This window comes from Triturus cristatus, chromosome 2_2 (genome assembly GCF_964204655.1).
Source record: "Triturus cristatus chromosome 2_2, aTriCri1.1, whole genome shotgun sequence".
NCBI classification, from domain to species: Eukaryota; Metazoa; Chordata; class Amphibia; order Caudata; family Salamandridae; genus Triturus; species Triturus cristatus.
The window spans coordinates 1264742023-1264762881 of record NC_140582.1 but is presented as its reverse complement, the minus strand read 5'-3'; the positions used below and the strand labels follow the sequence as shown (position 1 = coordinate 1264762881).

The window sequence follows — 20859 nt, the reverse complement described above, 5'->3', positions numbered from 1 at the left end:
GACAAGGCCAGGCAAGCTTGCAGGCCTAGGCTTCAAAATGGCCACCATCCACATGGCCAGGCCCAACAACATCCGAAAGGCCACCCCCAAAAAGCACACTTCCCCAACTCAATCCAATGCCATCCATGCCCTAAATGAAGTCTAAATTCAACAGACCACACAGAAAACACTTGATTAATAAAGCTGTGGCTACCTGCTCTGATCCTAGTGGATGAAAGCAGGCCTGTTGGCAGACAAGGCCAGGCAAGCTTGCATGCCTAGGCTTCAAAATGGCCACCAGCCACATGGCCAGGCCCAACAACATCAGAAAGGCCACCCCCAAAAAGCACACTTCCTCAACTCAATCCAATGCCATCCATGCCCTAAATGAAGTCTAAATTCAACAGACCACACAGAAAACACTTGATTAATAAAGCTGTGGCTACCTGCTCTGATCCTAGTGGATAAAAGCAGGACTGTTGGCAGACAAGGCCAGGCAAGCTTGCAGGCCTAGGCTTCAAAATGGCCACCACCCACATGGCCAGGCCCAACAACATCAGAAAGGCCACCCCCAAAAAGCACACTTTCCCAACTCAATCCAATGCCATCCATGCCCTAAATTAAGTCTAAATTCAACAGACCACACATAAAACACTTGATTAATAAAGCTGTGGCTACCTGCTCTGATCCTAGTGGATGAAAGCAGGCCTGTTGGCAGACAAGGCCAGGCAAGCTTGCAGGCCTAGGCTTCAAAATGGCCACCATCCACATGGCCAGGCCCAACAACATCAGGAAGGCCACCCCCAAAAAGCACACTTTCCCAACTCAATCCAATGCCACCCATGCCCTAAATGAAGTCTAAATTCAACATACCACACAGAAAACACTTGATTAATAAAGCTGTGGCTACCTGCTCTGATCCTAGTGGATGAAAGCAGGCCTGTTGGCAGACAAGGCCAGGCAAGCTTGCAGGCCTAGGCTTCAAAATGACCACCATCCACATGGCCAGGCCCAACAACATCTGAAAGGCCACCCCCAAAAAGCACACTTCCCCAACTCAATCCAATGCCATCCATGCCCTAAATGAAGTCTAAATTCAACAGACCACACAGAAAACACTTGATTAATAAAGCTGTGGCTACCTGCTCTGATCCTTGTGGATGAAAGCAGGCCTGTTGGCAGACAAGGCCAGGCAAGCTTGCAGGCCTAGGCTTCAAAATGGCCACCAGCCACATGGCCAGGCACAACAACATCAGAAAGGCCACCCCAAAAAAACACACTTCCCCAGCTCAATCCAATGCCATCCATGCCCTAAATGATGGTTGAAAATGAAATACATTCAAAAAACACCAAAAGGAACAGTTGCTTCATCATGCATACACCCATGAGGCCATGCCCATGACTAGCTCGGGCCTACTACTACTACCCACAACATTTAAAAAAAAAGGAATGATGATAGTTATCAAAAATAAATTGTAGTTACAACAACTGCAATGCCCACAATCAAACAGACACAACAACCACTTACTTGTAAAATATCCTATTCCAAAAATCCTCAAATCCAATTGCAATGATGCAGCAGACAAAAAGAGTGATCTTTCCAGCTCCAAATCCAAAGGCAGAATGAGCAGGAGATGGACAAAGCACTGGGAGGAGCCTGCTGGACAGGAACAGGAAGTTGGAGATTCTGTGTCACTTCCTCCCTCTCCCCACCTTTTTAAAAAAGGACTCCTTGCACAAAAAAGGAAAGCCAAATGTCAATGTGAGGAGTTGTTTTCATCCAAAATCAGCGTTTGCAGAAGGTTTCATGCTGCTAGAGCTGATATTCCTCTCCAAATTGAAAATTTGACATGTTCGAGTTCTCGAGCTTCCCATTACTTCCGCCGGATGTCGATGGTGTGTCGAAAATGACATGATCGCATTCTCTTGCTCCCTGTCGCGTTGGATATGAGGTGTTCGGGGTCTCTTTCTCCTTTTCGCGTTCGATTAGACATGCCCGCGTCCTCACCCTCTCGCTCGCGGTGTAGAATGACGTGTTCGAGATCTCAATCTTCTCATACTCGCGCGATGCATGATCGCGAGAAGAAAGATGTCATCGCGCGACAAATGACGTGATTGCGCGACAATGCGAGCGCAAACTGTTGCGAGACAGCGCAAAATGGCTACCAACAATCCAATATCTCGTGGAGAACACGACCGGGTCGGGAAAACTTGTCAGCGAACGCGGGGATTCAGGTAAGGCGATCGCGCGCACGCAAGAATGTATTTTTTTACAGCGCGAGCGAGAAACAAATTATCGCTAAGCTGCGGAATGCGGAAATTTTGACATTTTCGCGCTTTTCGCGGAACGCAAAAATGCCAAATTATCGCAATTTCCGCGAACGGACCCTTAGGAGAGTGAGAGAGAGAGAGTAGTAGAGAGAAAATAACCTTTAAGTCAAGTTAGAAAAGTGTGACTTGCATGTGGAAGTAGTTACATTTTTTAGATTCAAGTTATCTGCTAAAGGGATTTCTATGGACCCAGCCAAGAAACAAGCAATTTTGAATTGGCACTCCCCTAAAGATGGTAAGGTAGTATCAAAGTTTCATCAGATTTGCAAACTTCTATTGTTGCTTCATAAAGCAATTTTCTAAAAGAATTGATCCAACAACAAGTCTCCCAAAGAAAGGATTTCTTTTTGATGTTCTACAGAAGCAGAAGAAGCCTTTCAGTTTCAAAAGGGAGCCTTTACCACAGTACCAATTTTACTTCACCCAGATTCTGAGAAACCATTTTATGTTGAAGCTGATGCTTCTGATTTGGCTATTGGTGGAGTGTTATCACAACGACATAAGAGTACTGGGCCACTATATCCTGTGGACTTCTGCTCTCGGAAACTAACTTCCCTTGAAGTGAACTACTCTATTGCTGAGAAAGAATTGCTGGCTGTGAAAGATGCCTTCCAGGGATGGTGGCCATACCAACTTGGAGCTTGTCATGTAGTTAGAGTGTTCATTGACCATTAATGTAGGAAGGTGGAATCTGACTTCAAGGTTGCCCCCACTTTTTTCCTGGTGTTTTGTTGGTTTCTGACTTAGTTTGGCTGGGAACCTGCTATTCAGGTCCCCAGCCTATCGGCTTTCTCTTATAAATTGATTCCATGTACTCTAGGTACATAACATATTGGATTCTGAGGTACCCTTATAAGTCCCTAGTATATAGAATACTATGTACTTAGGGCATAGGTACCCCAGAAGCCTACCAGGGGCTGAAGCACGTATTATGCCACCCCTGGAAAGCCCTCCAAAATGACACCACAGGTCTGCTACTGCAGCCTGGATAAGGTGGTGCAGGCATCCCTTAAAGAGATATAGGTTCACTATATCTCACCTATCACTGCACAGAGATACCTATTAGTCACCCCTATGGCAGACCCTATCAATCCTGAAGGCAGGGTGCTTGGTTATATGTGAGAGGGTGCCCAGGCATGAGCTGAGACCCTCTGCAGCCTTCAGAATCTATCCTCCGGCGTTGTCAGTAGTGCAGCCTGACAATACACTGTTAAGTGCATTATAACCAAATGGTAAATGCTAACTTTAGATAGACTGCACGGAAACATGTTGTGTTTGCTGTCAAACATCTTGGAATCATACCCCCATACCAGTAACCGGTGTGGGAGTATGATCCCACCCTACTAGAGGGAGACACATGACAGTACCGGTATACCCGGTACCAACTTAAAAGAGCCCTGGCATCACAAAATGGATGCTACAGCCACAGACACAGGTCTGGCCTCCTGCTGCTGACTGAAACTCCAGCAGGGGAGTCCTGGACAATAACCACCTCCCAGACAGGCTGATGTGTATTGGGGCTGGGTGGGAGCACTCTCAGAGTGCTTTGAAGTCCTGCTCAAACTGGTTCAGGGGCTACCAGCCCCTGCTCTGGCGTGAAACTCGACAAAGGAAATGGGTGTAGCCACCCCTCTTTCCAAACCCTCCCATAGGTGGGTCCCCCGAGTTAGCCCAACCATTTTCTTAGGTATAAGTAAGGAACCCCTGGCAACAGGACTTTAGCTATCCCTGGATGAAACTCAGCAACTTAATCCTGGAGCTTTGACACTCTACTCAAGATTAGAGAACTGAAGAAATCTCCCTTGAGTCAAGGAGTGACTCCCCTGCTTGGCAGACACCAACAAAGCAATTGCCGGTCTGCATCTCCGAAGCTCCTGACGGACTCCGAAGTACCTGCAGCACAGGAAGAGGATTTCCAGACTTCTCAGAGGCCGACCCGAGTCTCCAGCAATGCTGAGACCGGCAGCCCTCGTGAGTAACATGGAACCGGATCTCCTGGTCACCGTGCACATTTGCAAGTGTATTGACTTCTCGACGTCTCTTGAAGTCGAACTTTGGGATACTTGTAGCCCCCACCTCAAGCAAAGAATCCGCTGAAGATTGGCGGCCTATTCACCCAGAGAGATCTGTGGGCTGCCATTTTGTGATTCCACATGTGGTCCCTTTGCGATCCCTGGTCCGTCGACTGGTGGGTCCCTGTGAAGGCAACTTTAATTTTCCTTGAGCTTTCCTGGTTGCTACAGATGTGTCCTGACTTCCCACCATGTGGTGAGTCCCTTAGACCTTGCTGGTCTGCACCGAATCATCTTTCTCCTTTCTGCCTAGGTTGCTGTTGCCATGGCTTATTGTGTCCAATCCGGGCACAGATGCTGCAGCACTCGACATCCTTTGTGGGACAGCTTGAATCCAGCTCCTGGTCATCCTCAACGCCTCCTGGTCCTCGTGGCTGAAGAGTCAAGCTTCACCTTCTTCACCTGAAATCACCCGACATCGGTGGGCATTCGCCTATTGTGCCCCTGGTCACTGGCTAGTGACCCAGACCCTGTCCCCTCTGCTTTCAGGTTCTTCTCATCTTCGATCCAGGCTTGGATCTCTTCAGACACTTCGCATCTTCCCGGCAGCAGCACTTCCTTGCCAGCTCCCTTTGAAAACGACGATGCGACCTGACGCGATTTTACACCTATGCACCCGGCTTTCCTCGGTGAGGTAACTCGAGTACTCCGGTGCTCCCGTGGGTGTTGACCCTAGAACTTCCTAAGTCCAAAAGGGTTTGGTCCTAGCTCATCTCTAAGTATCCCTAATCTTTAAAAATCTTACCCTGACTTTCCCCATAGTAGCTGGCGGGAGCTCGCGGTTTTGAACTCACACTGCACACAGCCACCATGGGTCCCCTGTGTCACTACCTTGGGTGGTTCCTTGGGGTCCCAGCGATTCTACAGGCTCTAGGCCTTGTGTCTAGTTAAGTCGTGGTTCTTATACCACCATTTTAGTATATGGTTTGGCTCGCCCCTAGGGCCTAACGTGTATATGTGCTATTTTACTGTAATATTTAAAGTGTAACTTATGTGTTTGGACCTTTAGCCTCATAAAGAGACTAGTAGGGTGTGTTTAGAAATAAATACATATGTCATATATATATACCTCGTGTGGTTGCCTTTCATTTAGTGACTCAAGAGATTATAGACTGGTAAAACAAGCTGCTTTACATTCCTTCAAGACTTAGCCTGAAGGCTGCTCTCCATAGCTACCACTAGGATAGCTTTCAATAAAGGTTGTCTTTAACCTATCATCAATAAGGTTTTTTTTGGACTGGAGCAAGGTGCCCACTATAACTAGTGGACAGCATATATCAGGCCAACTTCTCACAATTAAATCCTCCAATTTCTAAAATCTGTCCGAACCTTAACTCCTTAACTCTAAGATAATTGAGATGGTCATTATACTTTGCAGGGTTTAACTTTACAATCACAGATCCACATGGCTCGGCAAATGGAAATGCAGACGCCTTTTCAATAATGGATACTCAACCAAGGACAAATACAAAGGAAATCACTCTGATTATTCCTACAGAAAGATTTGATTGTGCCTTACAATTTCCTGAATTTAAGACAAAGGTGCAAGAGTCAATGTCAAAGGAAGAGATGCTAGAGTGGGCAAAGGAAAATGCAGAAAGAAAGAGTTTGGATAATCTCCCTTATTTCAAAGAAATACTCTACCTACCCACTAAAGAATTACAAGAGTTGGCTTTAGGGATTTGTCATGATGATCAGCTGGCAAGTGATAAAGGAGATTTTAAATCGACAGACCTAGTAAAGAAATATTTCTGGTGGCCTAAAATGAATCCTCAAATAAGACAACATGTTCAAACTTGTGATAGATGCCTCAGGGGTAAAACTGAGGGGAACTTCTACCATTCCCTATTGCACCGTACCCTTGGCACACAGTCACAGTGGATATGCTAGTAGATTTACTGTCTAGTCAGGGCTATAATACCATCCTAGTATCTCAAAGATGAGTTATTTCACTCCTCTTCAAAAGATTCCCAGTGCTCCTCATCTAGCCCAAATCATTCCCCAGCACATAGTCAGGCCACATGGTCCCAGTGGTTGTTAAATTCTGATCGACGGGGCCCATTACACTTCAAACTTTGAGAAGGCATTTATGAAAAGGCTTGCAATAGATTCTAGATGCTCCACTAGTTATCACCCAGGAGCTTGAACAATACTTACGCCTAAAACTGTTAGACCTCGATGGAGAGTGGCCAGCTTTAATTTGCACTGCGGAATTTGTGTACAATAATGCGATTCATGCTTCCACCCGTTATTATCCATTGTATTTAAAGTCTGGAAGACACCCATATGTTGACAAAGTTCTAGCAGTATATTATTTTAGCAAATTAATTCGGAAGGCCTATCAATCTGCTAAAGAACGCTTATAAAAAGCTAAGGCCTCCTATAAAATTCATGCTGACAAAAAGAGAAGAAAATACCCAAACTATAATAAAGGAGACAAGGCCTTGTTATCTACTCAACATTAAGACTTAAAAGGGATTTAAAAAAATCAACCTAGATATTTAGGCCCCTTTAGAGTGGACAAAATAATAAATCCAGTTACTGTAAAACTCAAATTGCCCTCCCAAATACGGATTCATCCAATATTTCATGTTGCTCTGTTAAAAAAAAAATCCTCTAAACTTAAGAGTGACATTTCCTCCAGATTCAGGTTGGTTGGGTTCTGAGAAGTCAGCAGATGCTTAATTCAAAATTCAAAAAGGGAAGGCCTTACGACCTAATTTAGTGGTAAGGTTTTGGTCCTGAAGAAAGGTCTTGGGAACTCTCTCAAAATGTTCCCGTCCCACGATAAGTGAAGAAATTTCATCTCTTATTTCCCAGCAAACCTTTTTTGGAGAAATACTCTTTGAAGAGGGGTATTCTCAGGAACACAGTAGCTAGCATCAGAAACTGCTCACTTCGGATGAAGAACTGCTGGAGATTACAAATATCCCTTCTCCTGATCTCATGCTGCTGCTCAAAAGATTGCTCCTGGTGTTTGCATGCTCACTCTCCACAAAAGACTAATTGAGCGCTCTAGTCCTCTTATGCTGCCTCGCCCTTGTCTCTGCTTCTTGCATGCATCCACATAAGAACGCGCACTTCAACTGCCTTCTTCACCGAGGAGAGTGCCGTTTCCCAGTCTTGCTTACTCAGAAGACATTTTGAATAGTTATTTCGAATTTTTCAGGTTCTACCTTTGAGTTACAAGATGTACACACCAGGGGTTATTCCCCATTTCTAGAGAGTATTGTTTTTTGAGGTAGAAGAACAAAACTCTCCACGAGCAGTTTTCTCTGAGGAAATAATTATCACACTGCAGCTATAAGGAAGAAAGACAGTAAGAAATAATCATATGAGAGAGACTGAGTTGTCATTAGCCTAGATTCTCAAAAGAAAGACTATTATCCAAGAAGAAGTTCTGACAGAAGATTTCCCTTTTTCCTTTCTGGAAACTCATACCATAAATATATTTATATCAAAGACTGCGTATTACAAACTAAGAAAGACTCTGAAATGATACACAAGAAGAAACCAATAATCCATATATGAGTTCTACATTTCTAAAGAAACAAAAGGACATTACAACGCTGTAACAGAGAGGAGCTATCCTAAAGATTAACTAAGGTAGGTAAATGATTGATATGAAAGAGAGTGAGTTTTAGAGAAGTAGTTGTTTGGAAATGTTTAGATTATTTCAAGCATATTATTGTCCTCCTATGTAGGGGTTGTTATGGATCTTATAAAAGAAACACCTTGAGAAGACCTTAGGAAGCATAGAAATAGAAGAGCTCAGAAGGACGCCTGACTCTGGAGGCAGTCCCACTTTTTCTTCCATTCGCTCTGTTCCCCTTGCTTGTGCAATATGAGAGATTAGCATTCAGCAACACACATAGAAAGAGGAAATTGCCTCCATTGATTGTTTTAATGCAGGAAGGTGTCCCTTCTTGCGAACAAACAATCATTCGCAAGGATGTCTGTCTAAGGGCAAGGCAGCCATTTAAGCGTCAGCGCAGTGAAAGTGGACAGGAATGCGCTGTATCCTATAGATACAGCGTATTGCTGCCCTTTTCTTTTGATGTAGGACAGCACAGAAGGAAGACTTGCTGCTCTGTCCTATGCCAATAAATAAGTAAATGAGGCCCCTAGCCGTCAATCTGGCATTGACCAGCATTATTCAATCCATGGGAAATTTGTTGTCAAAATTGCTGTGCAGGAATATTTATGTTTTTAAGTCAAAGCAACCAAACAATGACTAGTTAGCAATTGTTGAGAAATATGTTATTGTGATCTTCCATGAAACTTGGTACACGGAAATATTGTCTGGGATGGATATGAAAGTTTCAGTTCAGCTCTACTCTCTCATAGTGGCTTAGCTCAGGGAAGGTTCAGATTTTGAGGGCTTGCAAGGCTGAACTAATAGTTTTTAAAAATAGGAGAATTCAAGTCCTTTGGGTTGTTCTTCCCAGCACTTTTAATATTTATTTCATTCATTTCGACAACTCAGTCAACACGCAGAATAAGGAGGGTGATCGCAACAATCTTTTCATGTTTAACTGTTTTAAAGAATAGATCTCTCGCTGTCTCCAAAGACCATTGACTTCAATATTATCCTGGAGGCCTTTAATGCTAAAATTGCAACTAATGCTACTCAGAATAATCCCTTTTCGATTCAGGATAGGGTGGATATCAAGGGGACTAAGCTTTATAGATATGTGTTACAATTTGGCCTCCTGAATGTGGCAGAAACATTGGAGGATCAGACCAATATCAGGGCTACTGTTGTAGGCTGGGACAGGGCACAATCATTGACTATGTCTCCATCTCAGAGTATATGAAGGTATTCTCTTAATCCTGGAGGACTCTCAAAAAGAGTGTCAGTGACCATAACCCAAATGACTTCTTAATATTCCTACCAACAGGCACAGATTGTCTGCTGAGAAAGGAATTAAGAACCTGCAGACCACTGGCAAAGGGTTGAGACTCAGAGGGAGAGGTATTCATTTTCCCGACCCTGCTTTTTCCATCATTGGGACCAGTTTTGATCTAATAAATGATTGTTTGCTGACTTTCAATTGATCTCGCCCATGTATCACCGACGCTTCATTTAAACTTAATATTCCATCAAGAGAGCTGAGTTCCAAACAAGAAAAGATCTCCCCAAATATGGTTCCAAAAAAGAATGCAGAATAACTAAAAAATATATGCCATGTTGTGCTGTTAATGGTGTTTCTAGAAATCAAGCCAACATTGTCAGGGCTGAAGCTGCTTCTAAGTTAACAATTAGAGTGTGGAATGAAAAAAGAAAGGAAAAAACCTTGTAAATTTTGATTAAATCCTGTAAAGACAAAGGTTCTGGTGCCTTTTCGAAAATTGTGAGTGCTAAGAAAAGTGGTTTTGATAACTCCAACATGCATGCTACCAATATTAGTGCCAAAGGTTGGGTGAAGCATTTTATTAATATTTTTTCTTTCGGCATGGTCGGTAATAATGTTGTACAGGAGGCTCCCATGACTTGCCTGATGAACATTCATTTGTCTCTTGAAGAGGTTGTAGACACCATTAGAGGTAGCCCAGCTCACAAGGCCCGGAAACTGATGGGCCCTCTATGGACTGTATAAATTAAATACCCAATTCTGGGGCCCCATCATAATGAATGTTTTGAAAGCTGCTGTGTCACCAGTATTCCAGCTTCATGGCAGACAGCTACTATTGCTTGTATCTTTAAGAAGGACAATAGATAAGAACCTAAGGGCCATATGTATCAAATACTTTTGCATTTGCAAACAGTGCAAATCGGTATCTTTGCCCATTAGCGAAAGCATAAGAGCTTTTCAAGGTGTATGATATGCGTTGTAGGCGCAATTTTAGGTATTCACAAATGTGCCAAGCATTTTCTAAATGCAAACTGTGCAGTTAGAACACTATTTTACCATCAACTTGGAGTTGGTGTAACAATGTGCACATTTATTAAAATGTATTTTTCAAAGTGTCATGTGGCACACATGCCTCTAGGGAATTTGTGCTCCTTGCATGTACGCATTTCTTTTTTGGGGTGCTTTAGGGGGGCCTTAGGCCCCCAGGCACACTTGGTATTGCATTACCTAATTTGTGATTACCAATTAGGTAAACACAGATCCGGTAATGCAAACCCATTTGCACCTATGGGGCTTTAGGCCCCATAGGAAAGAATGGAGTAGCATTACATAATAGCGATTACCTAATTGTGATTACAAATCTTTAGTACTCGGTATTAGGTAAACACTATTTTCTTACATACAATTTTGCATTCCTTAAATAGCGATATACCTTTCTTTTATTGATCTCAGAGGTGTCTTTGACTGTGTCAACCGATCAAAGCTATTGGACATTTCAATACATATGGGCCTACCCAAACCTCTTGTGAATTTTTCCCAGGCACTTCACAGTGGGTTGACTGCTTCTGTTAGGTATGGCCCAGCAGGAGTCAGGCTAGCCAGAGGGGTTTGTCAAGGCTGTGTCCTTGCCCTCATATTGTTTGATCTGTATATTAATTAGGGGTACGTGGAACTTGAGAAGTTTCACTCCACGGAGTTATGCAGAGATACCCAAAAACTCAGTGAGACTCAGCGAAGTTCCCCAAGCAGTGGAGTTGCGGTACGTCACTCTGCTTACTCTGATTTTTAGCACTGGAAGCTGGTCCCACGCTATAAAGTCAGCACAAACGGAACCACGCGGTGTGCCAAAAGGAGCTGCATTTTTCTGCTAGAGTTGATTTTCTACGCAAGCAGCAGCTTTCTCAACACGAGCGGTAGCGACCTGTTACGACCGCCCGCATTAAGAAATCTTTCTGGCAGGTGGTCTAGCACTTGATTTTTTCGCTCTCGCGACTTACCATTGGCGAGCTGCACACAAGAAAAAACTCTGCCACAAGGTATTTGGAGAAGTACTACCGCAACACCAAGCTGAGCACGGAGTGGCCAAAACTCCACGAACTCCGTTGGAGGAGCGTAGTTTATCGCCCACCCCTAATATTAACAGGATGAGCAATTTTCTAATCGCTACTGGCAAGGACCTGTCAAAGTTGGGGCCCTGGTTTGTTTCTGCACTACTATTTCGGCACTACTATATGTAGATGATGCTGCCTTAATTGCACGTACCCCGATAGTCCAGGATAATTTGTTGATCACTTTTTTAAGCTAGTGGACAACCCGAATATTGAAACTAAAATCTCTAAAACTCCTTGCAGGGTCAGTGGTAAACAATGCCATAAGGTTAGACAACTCACTATGAACAGAAAACCGATTATGAGAGTAAATGATTTCTCATATATAGGGGTGATCTTCGATGTCCGGAGCTCCTGGTTAACTTGCATCTCACAAAGGTGTCTCTATTTTAATCAGTCTGCGAGGGTAGTCTTTGATTTAGTCAGAAAGGTGGGTAAAAAGCTCTGCTGCCTATCTTCAAAATTTAAAAACCCAAGTACATTCCAGTTGTATCCTATGGGGCAGCCATCTTGTCTAAAAATGCAACAAGAGGGGAGCCGCTATTATAGATGTCTGTTTGGACTTCCACCATGCAGTCTGCACTTTTATATACTTGAGGATCTGGAGCTTCCTTATATTGCTGGTTCCATCAGGCTAGCAGCTCTTCTTTGGATTTTAATTTGGGCAAATGAGCAGGCCAATTTCAAATGCAAGTTCATCACTGACTTTTACGCCTGTGAGTAGGGCCTTAAAATGAGTGGCTAAAATATGTTAAGAATAGTACAGAAGTATTGGACAGACCTGAAATGTTTACTTCCCCACACTTGATTGTTAAAGGAGACGCTGAATGAGTCAAAAAGTTATATATGTCTTTTTGCAGGGTGGAGAGTGAAGAGAAAGAATATTGAAAAAAACATTGTCAGGGACTAAAGCTTCTTTTAAATGAGCTATTAGGGTGTGGAATGAAAAACTGGTATTGGGATGGAATCCTGTTTAGATGTGTGAAAAATACGTCAGAAAGCTCGTTCCCAACAAACTTTCAGTTGGATACCATCAGGAGCCGTCTGTGTTTCCTCCTTGGCCATTTGTGACTCAGCGTCTATTTTAATCTGTGATGAGGTTTCTACTCTGACCTAGGCACATTTGTCTGTAAATATCATGTGTTCCCTCAATGAACATTTTTATTACTAATTTTAAAACTAAATGATTTTCATCAGCGCAAACCTGCACTCTAATTTTAATATATGTCATCCAGTGCCCTGGTGTGTTCTGCAGTTGGTAGGTTTTTAAAATCGCCATTCATATGTGCAACTCAATTAGTTACTAAATATTTGTTTTCCAAATGTTGGACGTCTTATGGTTATGAATAATAAACAATAGATGTTATGGTTATGATATACCCTGGAACCATTTATGATTTTGGATGAGTTTTTACTTTTGATGTATTTGTATGATGTCATTGGTATTTTTGCGACCTTATTGTCTTGTTCTTTTATGGATTGGCTTTAAATTTGACATAAAGATTTGATTAATTGATTGATTGATTGATTGATTGATTGATTGATTGATTGATACTCACATTGTGCATGGAACATGCTCTCTGATGTGATTCTCCTGTGACTTGCCTTCACCACTGTGTTCCTGAGGTTCGTTTACAAACCAACAATAAATACTGCTTCATATTCAGTTATTCCTATCGATGCTGTATTACTAAACAAAGCACATCATTGTATCATCTTTCACATGAGTCACAGGTTTATTGAGTTCTTGGATAGTAATTGACACTACTTCTTTCTTTCCAGGACCAGATGAGATCCGCTTGGTGAATGGGATGTCCCTTTGTTCAGGAAGAGTTGAACTCAAGCACAATGGTGTTTGGGGGTCAGTGTGTGATGATGACTCTTGGGGACAACAGGAGGCTTCGGTTGTCTGCAGACAACTAGGCTGTGCACTGGTGCAGGACTACATGTATAATTCCTCGTTTGGAAAGAGTTCTTTGCCAGTGCTGATGAGTAACATTCAATGCCAGGGAGATGAGGCCACTCTTTGGAAGTGTGCACAGCAAGGCTGGGAATTCAATACCTGTGCAACAGGAAGGGATGCAGGATTGACTTGTACTGGTAAGAAATACAAAGACAATGCAAGCAAATTCTTTATTCTTACAGGACTATAATTTATACCTGACTACAATAATGTGATAAAAAGCAAGAGGCTACTAAGGATGCATTTTATGACTTGCTACTGTAAGCAGTAACACAGACCAGGCCAGTGCTAATCATGAGCGGGTTCTATACACATTATCATAGCACAGACGAGATTTATTCAATGATGAGTACGCCATATAATAGGATGACAGAGAATCACTGTCCATTCTCGAGTGTGTGCAGGATACCATGATATCATTCAGACCCACTATCCATCCTTGAGTGAGTGCAGGATACAGTAAGATCATTCAGACCATGATCCATCCTCAAGTGAGTGTTGAATACAGTAAGATCATTCAGATCTACTTTCCATCCTCGAGTGAGTGCAGGGTACAATATGATCATTCAGATCCACTATCCATCCTTGAGTGAGTGCAGGATACAGTAAGATCATTCAGACCCACTTTCCATCCTCGAGTGAGCGTAGGATACAATAAGATCATTCAGACCCACTATCCAACCTCGAGAGAGCGTAGGATACAGTAAGATCATTCAGACCACCATACATCCTTAAGTGAGTGTTGAATACAGTAAGATCATTCAGACCCACTATCCATTCTCGAGTGAGTGTAGGATACAGTAATCATTCAGACCCACTATCCATCCTCGAGTGAGTGTAGGATACAGTAATCAGTCAGACCTACTATCCATCCTCGAGTGAGTGTAGGATACAGTAATCATTCAGACCTACTATCCCTCCTCGAGTGAGTGTAGGATACAGTAATCATTCAGACCTATTATCCATCCTCGAGTGAGTGCAGGATAAAGTAAGATTATTCAGGCTCATTATCCATCCTTGAGTGAGTGCAGGATAGAGTAATATCATTCAGACCCACTATCCATCCTCGAGTGAGTGCAGGATACATTAAGATCATTCAGACCCACTATCCATCCTCGAGTGAGTGCAGGCTACAGTAAGATCATTCAGACCCACTATCCATCCTCGAATGAGTACAGGATACATTAAGATCATTCAGACCCACTATCCATCCTTGAGTGAGTGCAGGCTACAGTAAGATCATTCAGATCCACTATCCATCCTCGAATGAGTGCAGGATACAGTAAGATCATTCAGACCCACTATCCATCCTCGAGTGAGTGTAGGATACAGTAACATCATTCAGACCAACTATCCATCACCAAGTGTGTACAGTATACAGGATACAGGATACAGTAACATCATTCAGACCGACTATCCATCCTCAAGTGACTGCAGGATACAGTAGGATCACTACGACCAAGAAACAATCCATGAGTGAGTGCAGGATATTGTAAGACTCCATCTACGAGTGAGTGTAGTTAGGCAAAAGCAAATTACTTGGATTTTGCACACCCCCAATTTCACTGTGCCAGGAAATCCTTTGCTAACTTTTTCCAAACTACCTAATATACATTTTTGTCTCTCTTTTGATTTGCAGGAAACCCAGTTATATACAGAGTTTGAAATAGGTATATTTGGTTACAGCAGTTCCTCCTTTAAAGTGGCATGCCAAAGTGGGGTCCGTGTTTTTTATTGAAATCAGTCATTTTGTTGCAGTCTACCAAAGTGTTTTTGTCTTTGAATTTTGCATTGATGATGTATTGTTCAGTCATAGATGTCCATGATAAATGTTTGGAATACCTAGTTTGCACTGTTTATTTTTCACCCACTTGTGACTTTAAGAATGACATTTCAGTTCTTCAGACAGCCATCCTGAATGCAGAGAATTTATTTCCAAATGCCATCTGTTAATTGTAGGATAATTTATTGTTACCATCTCATCATCTAGTTATCAGGAGTGTAGCTTTTCTGAGCTCAATATGTTTAGACCCTGTACTTCTAAATATAAGGAGTAATAAGCGGGCACCTCTAGTACTCAAATGTGCATTAGAATGAAATGTGACGTAAATCAATTGCAGGTTCGATGACCGCCCATCTGAAAGTTTTTTATGGCAGCTGGAAACTCTTAGGTTTCCATTAGATTATGCCTTTCTACACTACCTTGGTTCTAAATCTGTATCTGGTATGACATGAGGCTCAAGTCTCGGGAGCGATCATCTTCAATTAACAATTGGCCTTTGGTTGTAAAGTGAACTTCTAACTACTGGTCCCCATTGTTCAGCATCAAAAGATCTCATTCAAATAGGATTTATGTAATGATCAAGTTATACATGAGAAATTAAGGATGCAAATTCAATTGGTTGTTGACTCATCTTCAGGCAATGGTAAACAACCCTTTATTTGAGAACTTACTTGAGTTTTGTAATGCGCTGGCTAAGCCTATACAGCCTTCTTTTAACACCTGCTCCCACTCATGTAAAGGAACAAAAAGAGGCCAAAGTCACACAACTATGGTGGTCTTTGCAGAGTGCCTTTGTAAAGAGGAAGACCAGTAAATTACCGCTAAGTGTTTGGATCGAGACTGTAGGAAGCTGGCTCTGTATATTCTAAGACAAAGTAAGGTATAGTGTGCACAGAGTCCAGCGGATCTCCAGAGTTATAGCAGAAGCTAATTAGACAACCGCTGGCAGCTTGTGGTACTGTGGTTGAGCAGTTAGGCTTATCAGGAGGGTCTGTTAAGCATTTATTGTATTCACTCAGATAGGAACTGATGGCACACACTCAGAGACTGACTCCAGACCAAATAAGTAAGTATAAAAAAGATAAACTTATGTTTTGTTTCTTCAACCAAGTAGGACTTGGCACAGGTAAGCAGAATATGCTTTCAAATGCAAACCTTTACAAGATAAGGCAATTGTAGATGAAATTGGAATTGTTACAGGTTTGTATTTGCTTTTAAACAGTTCAGAATACATTAAGATTACTTTGGATTACTGTATGATTAACTTTCAGTTACTTCGACTACTCTTGGTGATATGCCGAGATATCACACCGTGGAGCTTACAAAATACAGGTAAGTATGACAGTTTTTGGTTCAAAAGAAAGTTACTTTGGTTTCCATGCAAACGTTAGTTCACTACTTACAACATTTTTAGGAGAAAAATCCTAACATGGATTCCTATGGAGACAAGCATTGGCATAGCCAATAGTTCTCGCCTTTGGGACCTTATAAGTGTTTAGCTATGCAAACGTTGCATAACTAATTACTTATAAGGTCCCAAAAGCGAGACCTATTGGCTATGCAAAGCGGTCGTGCGGCCTCGTAAGTGATCGCGATCAAACATCAAAGCGGCCGTGCGGCCGCTAAAGTGAAAGTAATCATTTAGCGGTCGCTTTGATGTTCTCAGTGGCCGCGCGGCTCACTGAGAACATCAAAGCGGGCGCGAAATGATCACGCAGGCTGCCAAATGGTGCGCATGCCCGGCGCACATGCACTGTAGTTGGCGGCCTGAAAGCACTGGTTTGCACTTCCAAATCCCCCTTTTACAAAAGCCATCGCGAGTGCAGCGCTAAAGCGCTGGCTCAGGCGAGACCTAAAAAATAGTGTTATCGGTTTGCAGGTAAGTAAACAACTTACAATGCTGGGTGTCTGGAATTAGAACCAATGTTCCCCAAGGTTCAGGTTCACACTCAAAGAGAGTCACCAGTTGCACTGGGGCGCAGGGTGCAGAGTACAGGGGCCCAATGTTAGCCAATAGGGCTGAGAGGCCGTCGGTCAAGGGTTGCTTATGAGCAGGTCACTTGGTTATGGGAGCAAAGCTCCGGGGATTAAGATCAGAATTGCAGGGGCCAACAATCAGAACATGAGCTGCACCAGCAGCAGCATGGAGGCGGCTAGATGTAGAGTGCCAAGGAGATGTCAGGAGCCGCAGGCTCTGGCAAGGACGTTTCCTGAGGGTGACCACTGGCCAGAGAGGTGAATTGGATTCTTGGGGGATGCCTCGACACCATTGTTTGGGCCACAAAGGCCGTGAGGCGTCAGGTGCAGGGGTGTCCTTTAGGCATCATGTTTTCTTACTAGCTCCTCTCACGATCAGTGGGACCCTCAGGTTTAGGCTGCAGGCATCAGTCTGAAGCTCGAGGTAGGTCGGAATCACCAGATCCCAGGTCAGGATTGCTGGGGAAACCTCCTCGTGGTGTTGAGCCACTCAAACTCGGGCCATTGGTGTCGGGTGCAGAGTGGTGCAGAATGGTGGTGCAGAACCGCAGAGCCACCTGGATTTGGGTTCTCTGTTGGAGTCTTGGTTTTAGCAAACCGGTACTCACGGGAGACAGAGTCATTCACAGGAAGGCAAGGCAGGTTCTCCGGGTTCTGGATGGCTGCTGACTGCTGGACAGGCTGGGTTACACCGTTTGCTGGTTGAAGTCAGGACAGACGGTAGGGCTGGGGCCTCTTCTTCCTTCTTCAGCACGGCTCTTCTGTCCTTCTTCTTTTTTCTAACGTATCTGAGAAGGCACAGTTCAGGGTGGCCCCTAAATAATAAATGTAGGGGCATTACAGGGGTGTGCAGGTTGGAACCAGTAGGTACCTTCCTTGGGGTGAGTACACCCCTTAATATTCCACCCTCCAGTGGGAGGGGGCATACGCCTCTCTCTGATTGGCTGGGTCCCCTCATCGTCAAGATGGAGGGGACTGAGATGTGTGATTCACCTCACCTCCTTCACCTGAGGGGTGGGGTTGGCAAAGGTGGGCACACTTCTTCTCCTAACTTGGTTTTGCCACCGATTCTGGGGGTCAGAACCAGTGGGAGCAAGTTGCTGGGGACAACAAATGGCAGGGTCAGCTAACAAAGGCGGCAGGCCTTTGAATCTTCCTCTTCATGGCCCAAGCCCATCCTAGGGGAGGAGGCATGACACCTCTTCCCAGGATGGGCTTTGTTTCTGAACCCAGAGAGCGAAGGACCTCTACCCAGGGGTCCAGAAACCTGTCTGGTGTTGGCAAATGGCTGGTAGCCATTCAGGAACGACACCAGGGCTGGTAGTTTTTCAAGGGGCATCTCGAAGTGGCCCTCTGAGTGCATTTTACATTAAATCCCACACTGGCTTCAGTGTGGGTTCAATTTGCTGAGATATTTGCTACCAAGCTGCCCAGGTTTGAGTAAAGCCATTATGGAGCTGTGGAATTTGTGATGACCAACTCTCATACCATATACTCTATATGGATTTACTGCACTTACGATGTCTAAGAATGGACTTAGACACTGAAGGGGTACAGTGTTCATGCAACTGTACACTCACCTATGGGCTCGTGCACGCTGCTAGAGGGGCAACTTTCCTAGGCCACAGGCATTGGGTTGCAGGCATGGCACACAAGGATTTGTGCCATGTCGACTCTTCACTTTACCTTTCTCTGTACCAAAACATGCAGCCTGCAATGGAAGTGTGTGGGTGTTAGTGTGCATGGCCTCTAAGAGTGTCACAATAGGTCCTGCAGCTCTTAGAGGCCTACCCTGGTCACAGTGCCCATGGTACAAATGTGTACCTGGGTGTCTTATTGGATGCATTAGAATTTGGCTGGGTGTGTCAGTGTCTGCATGGAATGTCCCTGAGAGTGTTAGGGCCTGATTCACAAAAGTAAACTTAGACCAAAAATCTAAGTTTAGACCAAAAGTCTAACGTAGATCAAACGTCTAACTTAGACCAAACGTCTAACTTTCCTACTTCTAAACTTAGACCAAAAGTCTGACTTTAGTAGTATTAAAGTTAGACTTAACCCCTTCAGCGCTGGGCGAATTCCGCCGCGGTGCTGAAGGGTTCGAGCGCGGGCGGGCTCATGACGGAACGGTTCCGTCATGAGCACAGCTCAACCGTGGCTCATGACGGAACCGTTCCGTCATGAGCATGGAAGGGGTTAAGGACTAAACTTAGACTTTTGGTCTAAGTTTACTTTTGTGAATCAGGCCCATAGTGTATGCATTGGTGTATGCCTGGTTGTGTCAATGTATGAATCAGAGTGTGCCTGGGTGTCTTACTGGATGCATTAGTGTTCGGCGGGGCGTGTCCATGTCTGCATCAGTGTATATCCATGGGTGCATCAGTGTCTGCATCAGTGTGTGCCTGGGTGTCTTATTGGATGCATTAGTGTTTGGTGGGGTGTGTCCATGTCTGCATCAGTGTATATCCATGGGTGCATCAGTGTATGCATCAGTGTGTGCCTGGGTGTCCTACTTGATACATTAGTGTTCGGCTGGGTGTATCAGTGCCTCCATTGCTGTATGCCTCGGTGTGTCAGTGTCTGCATTGGTGTGTAACTGTATGAGTTAGTACCTGCATTAGTGTTTGTTTGGCTGTGTTTAAGACCGTGTCAGTGTGGGGCTGGATGTGTCAGGGTTTGTATTGGTGTGTAGATGGATTTACCAGTGGGGTATCAATGTGTGTCTGGGCGTTTCAGTGGCTGCATTACAGTCTGCCTTGGTGTGTACCTTGAGAATGTAGGATTGTTGAGCAACACAGAAAGATTGAATTAGTAAACTAAATTACTCCAATAGATGGTACCATAAATATAACATGGAGTAAAAAACCTAAATACAAGTTAGTATTACGTTTTACAAAAGTACACAAAAAACTTTTAATTTCTGCAAAGCATAAGTTCATATTATAAACAAAAGAGTACACATTTCTTATGCTGTAACGCTATCTTAAATTACATTAAAGCATTTGATTTTCCTTTTCTTACTGTTCTCAGGTTCTATAGTTATACACCATAAATGATGTACTGTATTATGAATCATCCTTGAACAGTGGGAAAAACAATCATATAGATTGTAGAAAAAAACACAGAACTGCACTTTATGTCACTGTAAATAAGCAACACTATGCATTGTACTGACTACAATTATGTATTCATTGTTTTACCTATAGTTACTCAACTAATCTACCTTACTGCTAATAGATATAAAGGACACCAGGATATGGAGACCTTTATAAAGGCATCAATCCTGGTAGGCCGAATGATGTCATAAATACTCATAATGCAACTACTACAACTATACAATTTCACTTTTTGAGTTGTAACCATCAAAAGATAAGAACTTGGCAGCTTATAGGGCAATCGTTGCTTGAATTTGAGGTTGCTGTGATTACATTCTGTCCATTCAGTTTTACTTTCTAAATAGACAGTATAGAGTACAGATGTAACCCAAACTGCTTCATGAAATATAATAGCCATGATAGTTTATGTTCTTCCAGAAATAGATATTTGTCCAGCTTTGAAATTTGCAATCTCTCTTTCCAATTTACTTCCATCAGCTCTGCATCATTGTAGCATTAAAATAAGATACTCCCCACTTCTTGGTATACATAATCTTGATATAAGATCTGAGTGACAATTCGGGCAGGTATTGTTTTGTGTAGCTTGTTTGAACAATCTGCCAAAAGACACAGTTCTGCAATCTAGGAGTATTAAATAAAGAAATTGTTCTGAATCTATTTCTGTATTTGATCTGAAT

At 43.3% G+C, this 20859-nt stretch overlaps 1 protein-coding gene across 1 annotated transcript in view; it reads left to right on the top strand.

Moving 5' to 3' along the window:
• The window catches only part of LOC146863561 (CD5 antigen-like), a 1059357-nt gene that overhangs the window by 744463 nt on the left and 294035 nt on the right, over nucleotides 1–20859 (top strand). Inside the window, exon 4 of the mRNA XM_085643023.1 lies at nucleotides 13129–13446. Within this exon, the coding sequence (XP_085499149.1) occupies nucleotides 13129–13446 (318 nt within the window). The remainder of the gene's footprint in view (nucleotides 1–13128; nucleotides 13447–20859) is intronic.